A 14550-nucleotide genomic window follows, 5' to 3' on the forward strand; every position below is an offset into this window, starting at 1 on the left:
TACAAGCAATTTTAAAAATAAATAATAAGATAACCTAATAACTTATTATATTATTTTGTAATGAACAATTGCTTTGTTGGAAGGCAATATTACAAAACAGAAAGTATACATTTAAAATTAAAAAGGCAGGTTTAAAATTTCTGTAATTCTATCAACAAGAACCCAATACCACAATTAATAATTAAAAATAATAAACCAATTTCATAATCAACTAAACATGGAATTGTGAAGAGTCTCTATATCCTCCTTTCTTTGCTCTGCTCTCTTCTTTTCTTTTTTGAATGCTTCATAACCTTCATCATCTGTTGGTAACTCATAACGGCAAAATGGACAAGAATTTGTCTGAAATAACATACTTTATGAATTCTTTATCTATTAAATTATTTTATTAATTATAATACTTTTATTAAAATTCTAATGGATTTATTAATTACTTTCTTCATAAAAGTAATTTATTTACCATTTATTTATTGGTTATAGTATATTGTATAAATATATAGTATAGTTATTTATATTTTACTATTTCTTAATGTATTGATTCATACCTGATTCAGCCATGTTATAATACATTTTTCATGAAATAAATGCTGGCATGGCATTTCCTTAGCTTTCTCATTAATGCGAAATTTCTTCAGGCATATTGGACAGTTCTTTTCAGTAAGTTCTTCTATCACAACTTCTTTTAAATTCTTAACAGCATCTTTAGATGCAGCTGGTGGTAATCTATAATTGTAGATTTGAAAATAATAATGTAATAATTAAATTAAATTATTTTAATAACTTATTTATAATAACTAACTTTATGAAATGCAAGGTTCTAGCATGTATGTGTAGCATTTATTTGCTAATTGCGTAGATGCTATTTACTTAGTATACTAGGGGATGGACAAAGAATTGGAATCTTTGCCAGTATGTATCACATATGAATGATGAAACTTAACATAATATGATTGTTTAGTTTTGCTATATTTGTCTTTATCGACTAAATGTTTAATGAAAAAAAATGAAAATTGACCTTGGCCATTCTCCTGTAAAGTTATCCTCGTATAGGCCACAATCAATCAAGAACCTGGCCATATGAAGTAGATGATTAGGTTGCTCACCATCCCCTAGTTCTCTCCATCCCATCTCGTGGTAATAATCAGCCATTATAAAGTCTAATTACTTTAATTCGTATTTTTAAAAAGAATTTGCATAAAAATATCGTTGTTAATACCAAGTTATATTATTATGACATTTTCATAACATAATTGACATTTGAAGTTAAAACTAAAGCAAACATCAATGTCAGAATGAAAATTGCTTGTCACTATATGACGTAAACGTAAAACGAGTCACACGCCTTCCTTTTTATAAGAATCAATATCGAGGCGTTATTGAGGAAATTAGGAAACTAAACCTTTTTAAAATAATTATTCTTATTCCGACTTACTCCTAAGTCTGAATGGGGACACAACGACGTAAAGTCAGTGCATCCGTGCAAATCACCTAGTGTGTAACTACTTTGTCATTAGATTGGATTTCAATTCCATATTATCAAAATACATTAGTTCAACGTTTTGTTGTTTTAAATTGGTTAAAATAAACAATTTTAGTTTTTTGGTGTTAAAACCTATATTACCTACCTACCTATATTAGTTCCTGTAACTACGCTGTCAGTGATAACGTACTTACATAATAATCAGTGAATCTTGAGCACACAATACAATATCACCACTAACATAAAGTAGAAAATCACTTATAAATTTCAAAAAATTGCAATGAGTATAAATTTTTATATGAATTGATTCCGGAGGAAACCCCATTTAAGCACAGACTCAGAAGACTTTCCCATTTATAGAAACTTATTAATTTATTTTCCGCATTACGTATGAAGCAATGATATTAAGAGCTTTTACTTTAACGCCATTAATGCTCAAATTTATATACGAACGTTCCATGTGCCAACCAATCGAGTCCTAAAAAAATATCACATAATATACAAATAGCATTTATTATTAGCATTTTCCATGTTTCATCCAATCTATTGTTTTTTTCCAGTTGATTAAAATATCTAATAACTTTTTTCTATATATCAAATTTCATATCTTTTTCATATCTTTTGTAAAATATCGAATGTTCGTCTATTCCGACATAACTAATCGGGGGTTCACAGTGCGGCAAGGCCGTCTCTTCACTAAATGATTTAAGACATAAAGATACCGATTTTGAGAACTATGTTATACTTCTAATATTACTGCTGATTACAAATAGGTGAGTAGGTTTTGTGAGAAATTGTCAAATAACATCACACAGACCTATAAACAAATCTACGATTAGATGTAAAGTAGGAACCTATCTTATCTCTAACGTATAACGGTAATTCAAACTTGGGATAGCAATTTAATTAATAATTATTTAGTTTTATGTAAGCCCTCTGGGTACCCGACCTCCCATCATTCAATCTACCGCCAAACAAAAATACTTAAGACAAATAATAATTCTAAGTAATTTGGTGTTCCAGCATTCCAGCAGCAAGAATGAGTTAACCAGTGTAATTACAGTCACAAGAAGATAAACTCTTAGTTTCCTAGGTTGGTGGTGCATTTTCGATGTAAGGAATAGTTAATATTTGTGATTGCACGATGGTGATCTCTAACCATTGCCATCTGCCATTTGCCTCTCAACTCCGGTGGCTTTATTTTTATTTTGCGTAGTGTACCTTTAATTTTAAACTAGAATGTAGGTTAATTAATATACTTGGCTACGAAACAGACTTGCTTGCGCCTAATACCTATAATTGTGTCTGTTCTGATAGTGTCTATCTATTCCTACATATTTATTTCTATTGTAAAACTTGCATATTATAGTGAATCATTTGATTTATTAATTATATCAGAAATGAATAATCCATGTCCGGTCAAATCGGTCGGTTCCTTTTTTCGACTCTCATCGTAAACATCATAAAGGTATTTTTTTTAATTAATACATATTTCCTAACCGATCAATCTTTGAAATTTAATTACTTTATAATAGCTCTACTATACGGAAAACAAGATCAACCGTTGGAAAAAAAAATTGTACTCTCGAATCTCGATATAGTGACTGTTATCTATCAGTCTTTTATCTCCTAGCTTAGAATGCTTGTTAGCTTGAAGCTGATGTTTTTTAAATATTTTACGTAGCATTTTAAAAGCACACTAAGTAAAAATTAAAGAATAAAAACAGGTTTATTACGTCTAACCGTTTTCAACGTCGTTATCATAAGATATATATATAAGTAAATGACTCAATCGTTGTTTGTAGTTTATAGACTCAGTAGTAGTTTTACGTTCGGAGACCCGAGTAAACGCAGTCAGATTGCAAAGGGTATTGCGCACGGACGTTATCACGTATAGTTCGTTTTGTATTGTTTGTGTTTTGAATATTGTTATTAAACAGATATCGGTAAGTTTCATTTACGCGCATTTTTTAAATATTTAGTTATATCAATTTTATCTTAAGAATTTGATTAGTGATTTATCTTACAGCATCAAACAATTAATAATCATAGATAATTAATAGATAATATTATGATGTCACCAAGTGATATTTTTAATCAGGTCGGCCCGTTAACAAAGTTTGTCGTGGTTTATTGTAGTAGCAAAGATAACATAATTCATCGTAAAATAATTATAAATTAAGTGTATAAAAAATAACATCGATTAGGACCTAGTAAATAATTTATTAAGAAGTTGAAATAAATCAGCTACTTAACTTTTAGGTATAGAATTACAATATAAAATATAAACAAGTATTTTAATTGTTTAATAAGCCATATCACTAACCGTAATTTCTACATTTATCGTTATTAATTTCAACTTTATTTTTGTCATTGGGTTTAGAATAATAGAAATCTCTACGTATTCATTGTAGTAGGTAGCCGTAAACATATTTTGTATCACAAAACACGTTCAAGAAGTAGGTAAGTGTGCATCGGTTTCTACCACACGCTCATAAATATACTAGATAAGTTGACGCGATACCGGTTTGAATATAAAATAATACGTTGACGCTATATAAGAAAAGTGTTCACATTCTTCGATCTATTTTATGAATATTCAAAGCTGTCACGTTCAGTTTTTCATAGTATGTTTACTGTTTTATAACTTGCCTAATTGAATTAAAATCAAAATGAAACAAAATAACATTATCTGAATTTTTTCAAACACTTATTATGAATATACTTTATTATTTTATTATTTATATCAGTAGGTATTTCCCATAATTAATTCACAACTAAGTTTAGGTAGTTTACGACCAACTTACTTAGCAAACTCTTGTACACATTTTTGCTGACGATATTATCTAGTAGATTTAGTAGGTATATAAAATAAAATTTATTAATTAAAGAATTGTGTTTAAGTTCTATTTTCGAGTTTTTTTTTTTTTTGTAGAACAGGAAGGCGGACGAGCATATGGGCCACCTGATGGTCAGTGGTCACCAACGCCCATAGACATTGGCATTGTAAGAAATGTTAACCATCGCTTACATCACCAATGCGCCACCAACCTTGGGAACTAAGATCTTATGTCCCTTGTGCCTGTAATTACACTGGCTCACTCACCCTTCAAACCGGAACACAACAATACCAAGTACTGCTGTTTTTGTTTAGTATATATACGACGTTTATTTTCTTATTTTTATTAAATTTTAGAGTATAGGATAATCAGAGTATGAGACGCCAAAACCAAACGGCTTTTTTAATAATATTTTTATTTAACTCTCAAATTTAAACAAACGTTGACTTTCAAATGCAACGTCAAACACAACGCCTTTGATTTTTAAAAGTGCTTAATTCGTGTTTACAAATTACGAGTGGGTAGTTCTTTGATTTGAGATTGAGATTGAGTGGGTTCTCGGTGGTGAAGTATAACAAAATCAGGAACTCGCATTTGTTTAATGAATTCCATAAATCATAAAGTATAAGGTTTTTTTGCCGGGCTATGGAATATTTTTGGACTATAATTAATTGTGTTTGGTTTTTCTTGCACCGATAGATTTCATAATTACATTTTTTTATTACAGATAATGGGTAATATTATTTACTCGATATTATGGTTTGTGATCTTAATATTCTTCGCATTATGGGTTGCTGGAATCTCTGCTGGCTTTTACATCATACTGCATCCGTTGACAGTTTGCATTGAACCTTTGTCGGTAAGTGTAAGGAAGACTATAATATAGATATTGAAGTCGATTTTGTTGCACACAATATGTTTAATTGATTTGAACAGATTATCTCTATCCTCATTGATCTCATACAGGAAAAAAAATAGTTAAATTTTGCGTCATGATTCATACGTTTAATTATATCAAACCTTGGCGCTATTCTTGTCTAACTTGGCTTTCGTATTTATAAACGTTTTAATAGTTGGATTTTGGATGTTTTGTTATACGGATGTTTCAATTAACTAGAATACTTAAAAATAATTATGCGGTAAATAAAATCTCTGTAAGAATTGTCGCCATTGATTTCTAAATCCTGGATGAATATTTATTTATTTAATATAATTAAACAGCAAGATCGAATCGGTAATCATTTATCAATCTATTTTTTATCTTGTATTTTTTATTAATATTTTAGTAAATCTACTTGCCAACATTTATATTGTGAACGATAAATAAAAATGTAGGATATGGTTCTTAGTTATCTTGCGCAATATATTTATAATCATGATTGATTATTATCGTGTTGTAGCCTTTAGATATCTTAGTATAATGTCATCTTATATTTGATTATATCATGCATGCATTTATACCTCGCAAAAGTAAGCTAAGTGCAATTTTAATTAATATTTAAAGGTACCGAAGTAGATATATGTGTTTGATTTTGCTTCTAAGGAAATTAAACAATTATTGGGATATAAACGATACAAATAATGAGATTATTATGCTAAATTCTTTAATTATTCTATTTCAGGGTCTGACAGACTTTTTATTAACAGTTATTCAGTTCCCAAAGTACTGTGCCCAAGCGATGATCGATGGAAGAGGATTTAGATGAAATATTTAAGTTAGTCATTATGTAATTATTATTATTTGTTATATTATTAATAATATGATTGTATGTTGGATTGTTGCACTTGTTTTGCCCTAATAATAATAACAGCTGTATAATAATAAAAAAAATAATAAATGAGTTTTTTACTTTAATTTATTAAAAGTCTAATTAAAAATATACAATCGTGTGTCATTTCATAACAGTTTGTTGAAATACAAAATACTTGCTAACATACTTCACCCGAATTGAGAGATTTACAGATGTAATAATGCATAACACAGTAAACACATTGTTCTTAAAATAAACTTTTAATAAACTATAAAATTTTAATTCATACACTTAACAAAATAAAGCAAGCAAATATCATAATTAAAATAAAAGGTTTTACTTTATTCTCTGGTTGCTTCAATTATAAGTTTTACAGAATCTTTTAAAATGCTTCCTTGTTCTATACACTGGGTGATGAAATGCCTAAAAAAAGATAAATTAAACGAACAAATATCGATTCCACTTAATGTAATTGAGTAAAAAACACATGGTGGGTACATTCTTAGTGTGAAATTATTCTATTTTATGCTATTTCTTTAATATATTTTTAGAGAACAATAATCCCGTAACAGCCTGCAAATGTTCCACTGCGAATGGAGAAGGGAAGGAAATATTTTCCTTCGCCGTAAATCACGAGATGAATTATAATAACTACGGCCGCTTTTAAGGCATTACTAATATTTTTATCTACCCCTCCAAATAAAAGTAAACCTTGCGCTGTGAATGAGAACGACAAAAGCCTAAAAGGCCAGGATCGAACCTGCGACTTTAACATCGTTATGCAGCCTATCGATATGTTAAGTAATAATTTTGACTCACCTATAACCTTCTAAATCTCCATCTTCGACTATGATATCTTTGAATTCTTCAAACTTCAACAATTCCTGCATTTTGTGAATGGATTTGCTTGTTTCTCTGGTTAATACGCTGTATAAGAATATATATTTAATTTATTAATTCAAACCATAAAACCAACATACTTTAAGGGTAAGATTTTAAAATTGAATTTTAGTGCAACATTGGCATATGTTTAAGTGAAACTTCACTTCACTCGTCACTTCACTTGTACTGAAACTTTGCATTGAATTACATTTAATTAATGTAAATAAAGAGAATAATGAAAACTATAAATATAATAAGAACGACATACCTAGTTAATGCATCGCATAGGTCTTTTAAATATGAATGTGTCTTCTTTGCCAAATGTTGTATGTCGTTCTTTTTAAAATAACCGCTATCGGAACTCAATGTAGAGTAACATTTTTCACTGTAAAGAATTTTTTTTTAATTATATAAAAAATAATAATAATAATAATAACAAAATTTTAATTACCAAAATCCATGAACCGATGAAAACGTCTCTTTGATATTATGTTGTATCTTTTGAATGATAGCTTTAAAATTGATATTATGAATTTCCACACCGGTATTTACATGTCGTTCTTCCTCATCATTATCCAGATTCTCTCCGGATACTTCTTCTGCGTCAATTGTTTCAAATTCGTAATCATAGTCATAATCGTTATCACAGTAATATCCATCTTCCAAGAACTCGTAATCATTCTGTTCATTTTCTGTGCATTCCAATTCACTTCGATTTTTATCATTTTTATTTGTCCAACTATCATAGACTAAATTAGATTTATTATTTATTTTGTCTTCAAATACAGGGAATTTAACAAAATTTATAATAATTTTTGCTTTATTAGTAAAAATATCCTTTTTATATGAAGTAGAATCTATTTTTTCATTAGTTTCTTTAACAATTTCTAAATTACATTCTGAATTTGCATCTTTCCTATCTTCAATGTTAAAGTCTTGATTGGCCGATGCTGTAGCCTTAGTTTCAATATCTTTATTTATTTCGAATGTATTTTTTAAATGTAAACTCTTAAAAAAGGAAGATTTTACATCGTTGTTTCGTGTGAAGGTTATCTTCTCAGGTAGTTCTCTCTTTTCCTAAAAGTATTTTATTTATTCAAAACCATAAATGTCTTTTTAATCGTGTGTAATAAAATATATTAAGCAAAATTAATAAATAAGTGTTTTAACTCACATAAACCCTAATAAGTTATTAAGAATTTTAAGACAAAACCATTTTTATGGAGACTTTAAAATAATATAAATAGCATTATATCACTATATATATGTTTATTTGATAAATTTCTCTTTTAAAATGTTCAATTATAAAAGCAGACACACAGAACACGGAACGGTTCATTTATTTAAACGGTAATTACGTAATAAATATAATATTTCCATAATTTTTAATTATAGTCTTTAAAGTGAAATCAATTATATGTAAGCTATATCTGTACCTGCAGGAATTTATTTCTATGCGATCTTGAATTGTATTTTCCTGCTCTGCTTTCACGAGACGTTGATCTGACAGGGCTTGTAGTACTAACTTTTTGAATATTTTCACTTTCATTGGTTTGGACAGATTCATCTTTATCAGAAATTACATTATCCGTAATTTCTGCATCTATAAATAAAGTTATGACATCGAACAAATCTATTAATACTATTTTTTTTTTTTTAATCAGTACTTTTTACTTACGTACCATTACACGTTTGGTCTTTAGTTTCAGAAATATTGACTGCCGTATCTTGATTATGGATATGGTCATCACTAAAGGAATCTTGATTACCGGGATTTAAGTGTGAGTCTTGAATGTCACTCAGTAGCTTTGATAGGGATTCGGCTGCGATCTGAAGGTCTTCACTATTACTTATTAGCCCCTGTGTCGAACGAATAAAGGACTTTGAGGATAAATCTTTTATAGATTGAACAATAATGTTTAATAACAAACTTATTCCAAATTATATTTTTGTCCCGTTGGAAATTGAGACACTTGGATTTTGAAGTAATAATGTAAAAACTTTCATTAAAACATAACACGTCGTTTTATTGTCTCTACTGCTGACAGGAGGGCTGATTCATTTTTCGTACTGAGGACTGGAATCCGACTCAAAGGGGAAATGCTGCTAGCATGCATGCCACCATTCCTCGCAGTCACGATTTGTACAGTAACTATTTTTAATTATTATATATATATAATAATAATATATATTTAAGGCTTTAAAGTAAACAAAATCTATCTTACCACAATAATATATGGCTTATTTCAAATTAACCTTCCCATCATGGAATAATTATTATTTTTAAACAAGACCTCAAAAATTCTAAAAAACTTTTCAAAAATTAGATTATTTATTGTAATAGATATAAGACGAATGCACACTTTTTTAAATAGTACTATATAAAGGCTAACCTGTAAGGCATCGATAAGATACACCCCATAGCTGTACATTTCCATGTATTTATTGGGGTTGATATCTATTTTAATTTTTCCTACAAGAAAAAATAAACATTTGTAAAATGGTAAATATTCTAGGTTTAATTTTAGTTACATTTACCAATTGTACCTCTCAAACCGCCAATTTCGAATAAGACATTTAATAGTTTATTTGCCGCATCAACTGTATCATTATCGTAAGAAAATTTACGTTTTATACATTCTGTTGCTTCATATATAGTCCACGGGGGTAGCATTGTATCTAGAATAAAGGGTGGATCTTGTTGTAAGACTTGAGTACTGACTTCTTCTATTATTTGAACAAATCGAGATATCCACTCGTCACATTTCATTTTCAAAATATCTTCCATAGCCTTGCTGGTTACTTCAAACATTACATTTTCGTCTCCATTGTCGCAACTTTCAGAGCAAAACTGGTCTTCGGTTGATCTCTTTGATATACTTTGATCATTTTCCATATTATGTATATTTGATTTTGCCGAAGCAAATTTCTCATCAATTATATAACCTTTTCTACAGTTTTTTCGAGCTTCAACATTACTCGATTCACTACTTTCATGGTTACTATAATGATGAAATGATTCAATGGACTCCAGAGATGACACACCACATGAGTTTTGACAATTAGGCTGACAACTTTTTTCAGTCATTGTATCAATATCTATTTGAATATTTTCGCTTACATTAGAATTGCACCAAGAACTTGTGAAACTTTTTTGTGATCTACGCTTATACCATGTTTTTGATCTGTTGTTATTAGATGAATTTATATCGTTCGACAAAGTCCGTTTCAAACGTATTCTTTTAGCTTTCAAATTATTGCTTGAAGAAAAGGTATCTACATTTCGGTCATTATTTTCATGTATTGCATTCAATTCAAAAGAATTTGCCTGAACAGCTACATCATCAGTGTTCTTTTGAATTTGATTTGACTGAACGGAATCTTCAACTGTTAATTGTATAGGATCATCTTTAGGTATACTGTTTTCATCAATACAAGCGTCATGTGACAATATTGTATCAGTTTCATCCGTGTTTTGTTGAATATGATCAAAACATTTTTTATTTACATCGTTTGGAATTGTAACTTTTATATTTCTTTTTTGTTTTAATGCTAGTTCCTCTGAATTATTACTAATTGAGCCACATGAGTTGGTTTTAAGCAATATTTTCTTCATTTGCCTAACTGTAAATATGAGAAAACTGGAAGTATTTTCTAAATTATGCAATTCTACGTCATCAGTTAGAAGGACCTGAAACAAATTACCGACATAATATCCTTGGTATTTTATTTTTTGTAATTTAATGAGTGAATAATACTTACCACTTCATAGCCCTGATTAACTAATTTTGCACAGCAATTCATTAAAGCGTCTCTATTATCATTATATTCTAGATTCGGTTCTTCTGCAAAATTATTATTATTTAGTAAGGATTTTAAAAAAATATCGTATTAACTTATTTAATTAACAAAGCGGGTAAAAATAAACATTAAAATTTCAAATATAAAAAAATTACTACGTAATTGTCTATGAAATTGTTGGGGGTTTTTCAGTAGTTGTATAGAAACAAGATAAAAATTTAAATTCCACTCTTCTGGTATAGTCAAGCTAGTTTTTTTTATTACTACTATAAATCTGTCAGTCTGATTGTTACTTGCTAAGCCACTCAATCAATTATAATGAAATTTGACATTCATGTTAAGTTACACATAGTAATACGAATATATAACAATATTAGTGCGCTTTCCACCCTTGGAAAATAGCAGCAGCAGACCCACGTCTTCATACAGAACCCAAATTTTACCCATTATTTTGGACACGCGTAAAAATATCTTCGTCGAACTATAGCATTATAAGCCATGAATATTTTCACTACCGTCTACCCGATTCCGTACCCAAACTATTTCGACCGTATGCTTCACGAATCTGTTTTGAATCGCAACTACAGATACGTCGCTAATAGGTAAATTAACTATAAATGGTGTCAGAAGAGACCTCTCCCGGCGAGCCCAGCAGGGAATCCGCGTGGAAGATCGTAACCACCTTTTGTAAGACCATCATGGTCCAGAAGGAAATCGCGGACCGGGAACAGGAAAGAGCCGATCCCGCTCGGAGGAGATGGCGAAGGCGTCGTCTTGTCCCTCCAACAGCCCCGTCGCCCAGTGCTTAAAAGATAGGAAGTAACCTTGGGGCACACGGACACGAAAGGGCTGTACCTTGTTTGTCCTATTTAGGACGGTCCTGTGGAGGACGCCAGCGGGGCTTGCATCGTGCTGCTCTATGCACTAACGAGAAGTGCGAGATGTAAGATCACCTTCACCCCCCGTCCCGTAGAGTTTCGCCGAACTACAACCGGAGTGATCGGAGTAAACCACAGGAGGGACCGCAGATGCGTTATATCGACACGGCCTCTCAACCTCTCCAACCCGTGCCCAAGACGACTATTTCATGGGTTTTTGTAAATAAGAATCCCACTCTCACTGTTACCCAGTTCCATTCCCCCCCCCCCCAAGGGTCCTAGTACCTGTCAGGTTTCCACATGGATTCCCGAGGTACAGCTAAGTGGTTATAAAATATGTAATGGCTTACCAATTGCTGCAATATTTGCATCAACTTGCTGAGAAATAAAATAAGCAGCTCTGTGTGCTTTCGTCCGAAGACAAGAATTTGTTGCCATTTGTATTTCATCCATAACAATATGTGGAACCATCAAACAACATTGAGAATCTAAAATGTTACACATACTGTACTGTATTTCCTTTTGATTACTGTTATATATTTATAAAGTTATTGTTGTTGTTGATAAATTCCAAAAAAATAACGCTGTTAGTTGAATTTCATAAGATGTTTAAAAAGTTACCTGAATTTAATAAGATGTTTAAAAAATTTATATTTCTTAGCAAGACGTTTGAATCAACAACAATATACCACACTTTAAAATTATTTTCTACTCGGAGGAGTTTCTTTAAAGCAGATATATCTAATAATGCATGAAACCTTGGAGTTCTCAAATTTGTCTGAAAATATAAAAATCATCTATATCATTGTTATGAAGTGGAAAAAGAAAAGGTTTTTTAAATATATATATATCATTTTACTAAAAAGTATTTTAAATTGTAAAATACAAAAACAGATTTACTTCACATAAGTTTTTTTCATATTTGATCAGTCATAAAAATATTACTGCTTTCAAAATATTTTCATATGATCAACAATATATATCTTTTAACGTTGGTAAATATGACACCTACATTCTTACCTCTAACCATATCTCATCATTATCATCACAAGAAATTAAATGAAAGTTGTTACTTTTGTCTTCACTTAAAATGTTACTACCTGCAAAATGTTGTTATCAATCATCACTAAATATTAGTTACATTGTTTTTATATTTTAAGCTAATAAAAACTACTGTTTTTAGGATCCTGGAATATATTAAAAGATTAACAGATGCTGAGATTATCTGTTAGTACATTTAATATATAAAATAATATAAAATATGAAGCTTGACATGCTTATGTGATTAAAAGCTGAACTAAATGACATTACATATAACTCTAAAATGATAGTTCTTACTCTCTGGTTTTCGTTTCTTAGATGACAAAAGCAGTCGCAAATCCTGTTTATTACTCCAATTATGAAATCTGTTTCTGTATTGTTTTTTCCTGACTCCAAATATATTTCCAGTCTCAAACTGGGTTTTCCTGTTTAAGTTTTTTTTAATTTGATCTAGACTTTTAAAACGGTTTGTCAAAGGAACTGAAGTATTTGCTACTGGCACATAATCATAATTATCTATGGTATTACTTAATATGGGTTGTGGGCTTATAGGATTTGGTGTAATAAATATTGGGTGAGATTGGACATTCCGTATGTCAGGACTAAGGGTTGGAGTAATGGGTATATTAAATGGTATGGGGTTTAAGTCACTTATGTTTGATAATTGACCAGGAACTTTAAATGGTAGCTTTGAATATTGATTATTGATCGTTTGATTATTATACACTTTAAATGAGTCATTCCGGGAAGGTATTCGTTGATTAGCATTTGAAGGCATTTCACTTGGGTAATCTTGAGGTGATCCCATTGGTTCAAGACAATTATTAACTGAAAAATCTGATGACTTTCAAGTATTGATGTTCTTTTCTTAGCTTTTTCAATCTGTAATTGTTTAGAAAATACTACACTGTTAACACATAAATATAATAATTTTATAAGTTAAATTATAACATAAATTAAAATTTAAATTTTAAAATCATTTACACCTCAGATTCGCTTAAATTTCATGCTGCTTCTCCAGTATATATATATATATTGTTCCAGTATATATATAATTAATCATATGATTATATAGGCATATAATCCAGGAATTTCCTACAACTTAAACTACTTCACCAGCACCAGACATCCTATGAAAATGTAAAAAATATTTTCAGCCTATAATCGAAATGTACATTTTTAATCGAGTATATAACCACTATGTTTTATTTCTAATGAAAAGTGTTTTGAACATTTAAATCAAGAATTAATAGCTACAAATGTAATAAGCTTCAAATAAATGAAGAATAATAACAATTCACAATAAATGAAGGTTACTGTCAAGTGTCAAAAGCACGTCAAAAGAGACAGACAACGCGATGAACGAATAATTCGTTAATTTGAACGAATAGTTTGAATGAAAAAACAATTAAATTAACAAATTAATTAATGAAATATTACTTATAAGTACGTATATTATAGTATTATCATTTATAGTACAGGGGTATATTATTATAAAATCCGCTAAAAATATTTGAGCGTGTGGCTAAAATCGTCACGTCGTTTGGCTAAGAACTCACGGAGCGATTTTGAGACGCGCCTACCGCGGTGGAGGAAGGGGATCGCTAGTGCATACTACCGTGATGCCTCGACGGTTGGTCCGCCTTTGCCGGCCTCCTATCTTAGTTGTGTTCCCGTGATACAGAGACCCCAACTAGCCCCGGCGACACTTACAACGAGGGAAGAAGGTGCGCATAGCGCCGTCGCCTTGGTCTTCTTCTGCGGATTGGATCAGCGGAGGTACACTTCTCAAGCTGCCGCTCATCGGCTTTCTTCTGCGACACAACACTCTCGCAAAAGGAGACCATCTCCATCCAGCACCTCTCGCTGTCGAGCAT

The 14550-nt window shown here is 30.5% G+C and overlaps 2 protein-coding genes across 3 annotated transcripts; both read right to left on the bottom strand.

Moving 5' to 3' along the window:
• Nucleotides 1-48: 48 nt before the first annotated feature.
• LOC126772636 (E3 ubiquitin-protein ligase RNF181) lies at nt 49-1251 on the bottom strand. Its single transcript, XM_050493029.1, has 3 exons — nt 1016-1251; nt 546-723; nt 49-342 (listed from the first exon to the last, which is right to left on the bottom strand). Exons 1-3 carry the CDS (start codon nt 1147-1149, stop codon nt 208-210), a joined length of 447 nt encoding a protein of 148 aa, XP_050348986.1. The 5' UTR covers nt 1150-1251; the 3' UTR covers nt 49-207.
• Nucleotides 1252-6388: 5137 nt separating this feature from the next.
• LOC126772619 (uncharacterized) lies at nt 6389-13965 on the bottom strand. 2 transcript variants are annotated; one of them, XM_050493002.1, is made up of 14 exons: nt 13660-13965; nt 12971-13555; nt 12653-12732; nt 12254-12410; nt 11983-12120; nt 10716-10798; nt 9501-10644; nt 9347-9426; nt 8636-8813; nt 8390-8556; nt 7405-8030; nt 7222-7338; nt 6891-6998; nt 6389-6494 (listed from the first exon to the last, which is right to left on the bottom strand). In XM_050493002.1, exons 2-14 carry the CDS (start codon nt 13479-13481, stop codon nt 6413-6415), a joined length of 3471 nt encoding a protein of 1156 aa, XP_050348959.1. In that variant the 5' UTR covers nt 13482-13555; nt 13660-13965; the 3' UTR covers nt 6389-6412. The 2 variants fall into 2 exon arrangements, with proteins under 2 accessions (XP_050348959.1, XP_050348960.1); XM_050493003.1 differs by having other exon boundaries at nt 12971-13580.
• Between the last annotated feature and the right edge of the window lie 585 nt (nt 13966-14550).

This window comes from Nymphalis io, chromosome 13, assembly GCF_905147045.1.
Source record: "Nymphalis io chromosome 13, ilAglIoxx1.1, whole genome shotgun sequence".
Taxonomy (NCBI): domain Eukaryota; kingdom Metazoa; phylum Arthropoda; class Insecta; order Lepidoptera; family Nymphalidae; genus Nymphalis; species Nymphalis io.

Excerpts from the sequence above, each read along its gene's own strand:
- LOC126772636 (XM_050493029.1), bottom strand. The coding sequence starts at position 1,149 with ATGGCTGATTATTACCACGAGATGGGATGGAGAGAACTAGGGGATGGT. Across the intron at positions 724-1,015 it reads TTTACAGGAGAATGGCCAAG|ATTACCACCAGCTGCATCTA; the intron begins GTCAATTTTCAT and ends CTACAATTATAG. Across the intron at positions 343-545 it reads TTATAACATGGCTGAATCAG|ACAAATTCTTGTCCATTTTG; the intron begins GTATGAATCAAT and ends ATGTTATTTCAG.
- LOC126772619 (XM_050493002.1), bottom strand. The coding sequence starts at position 13,481 with ATGGGATCACCTCAAGATTACCCAAGTGAAATGCCTTCAAATGCTAAT. Across the intron at positions 10,645-10,715 it reads TTAATCAGGGCTATGAAGTG|GTCCTTCTAACTGATGACGT; the intron begins GTAAGTATTATT and ends AATTTGTTTCAG. Across the intron at positions 8,031-8,389 it reads ATAGAAATAAATTCCTGCAG|GAAAAGAGAGAACTACCTGA; the intron begins GTACAGATATAG and ends AAATACTTTTAG.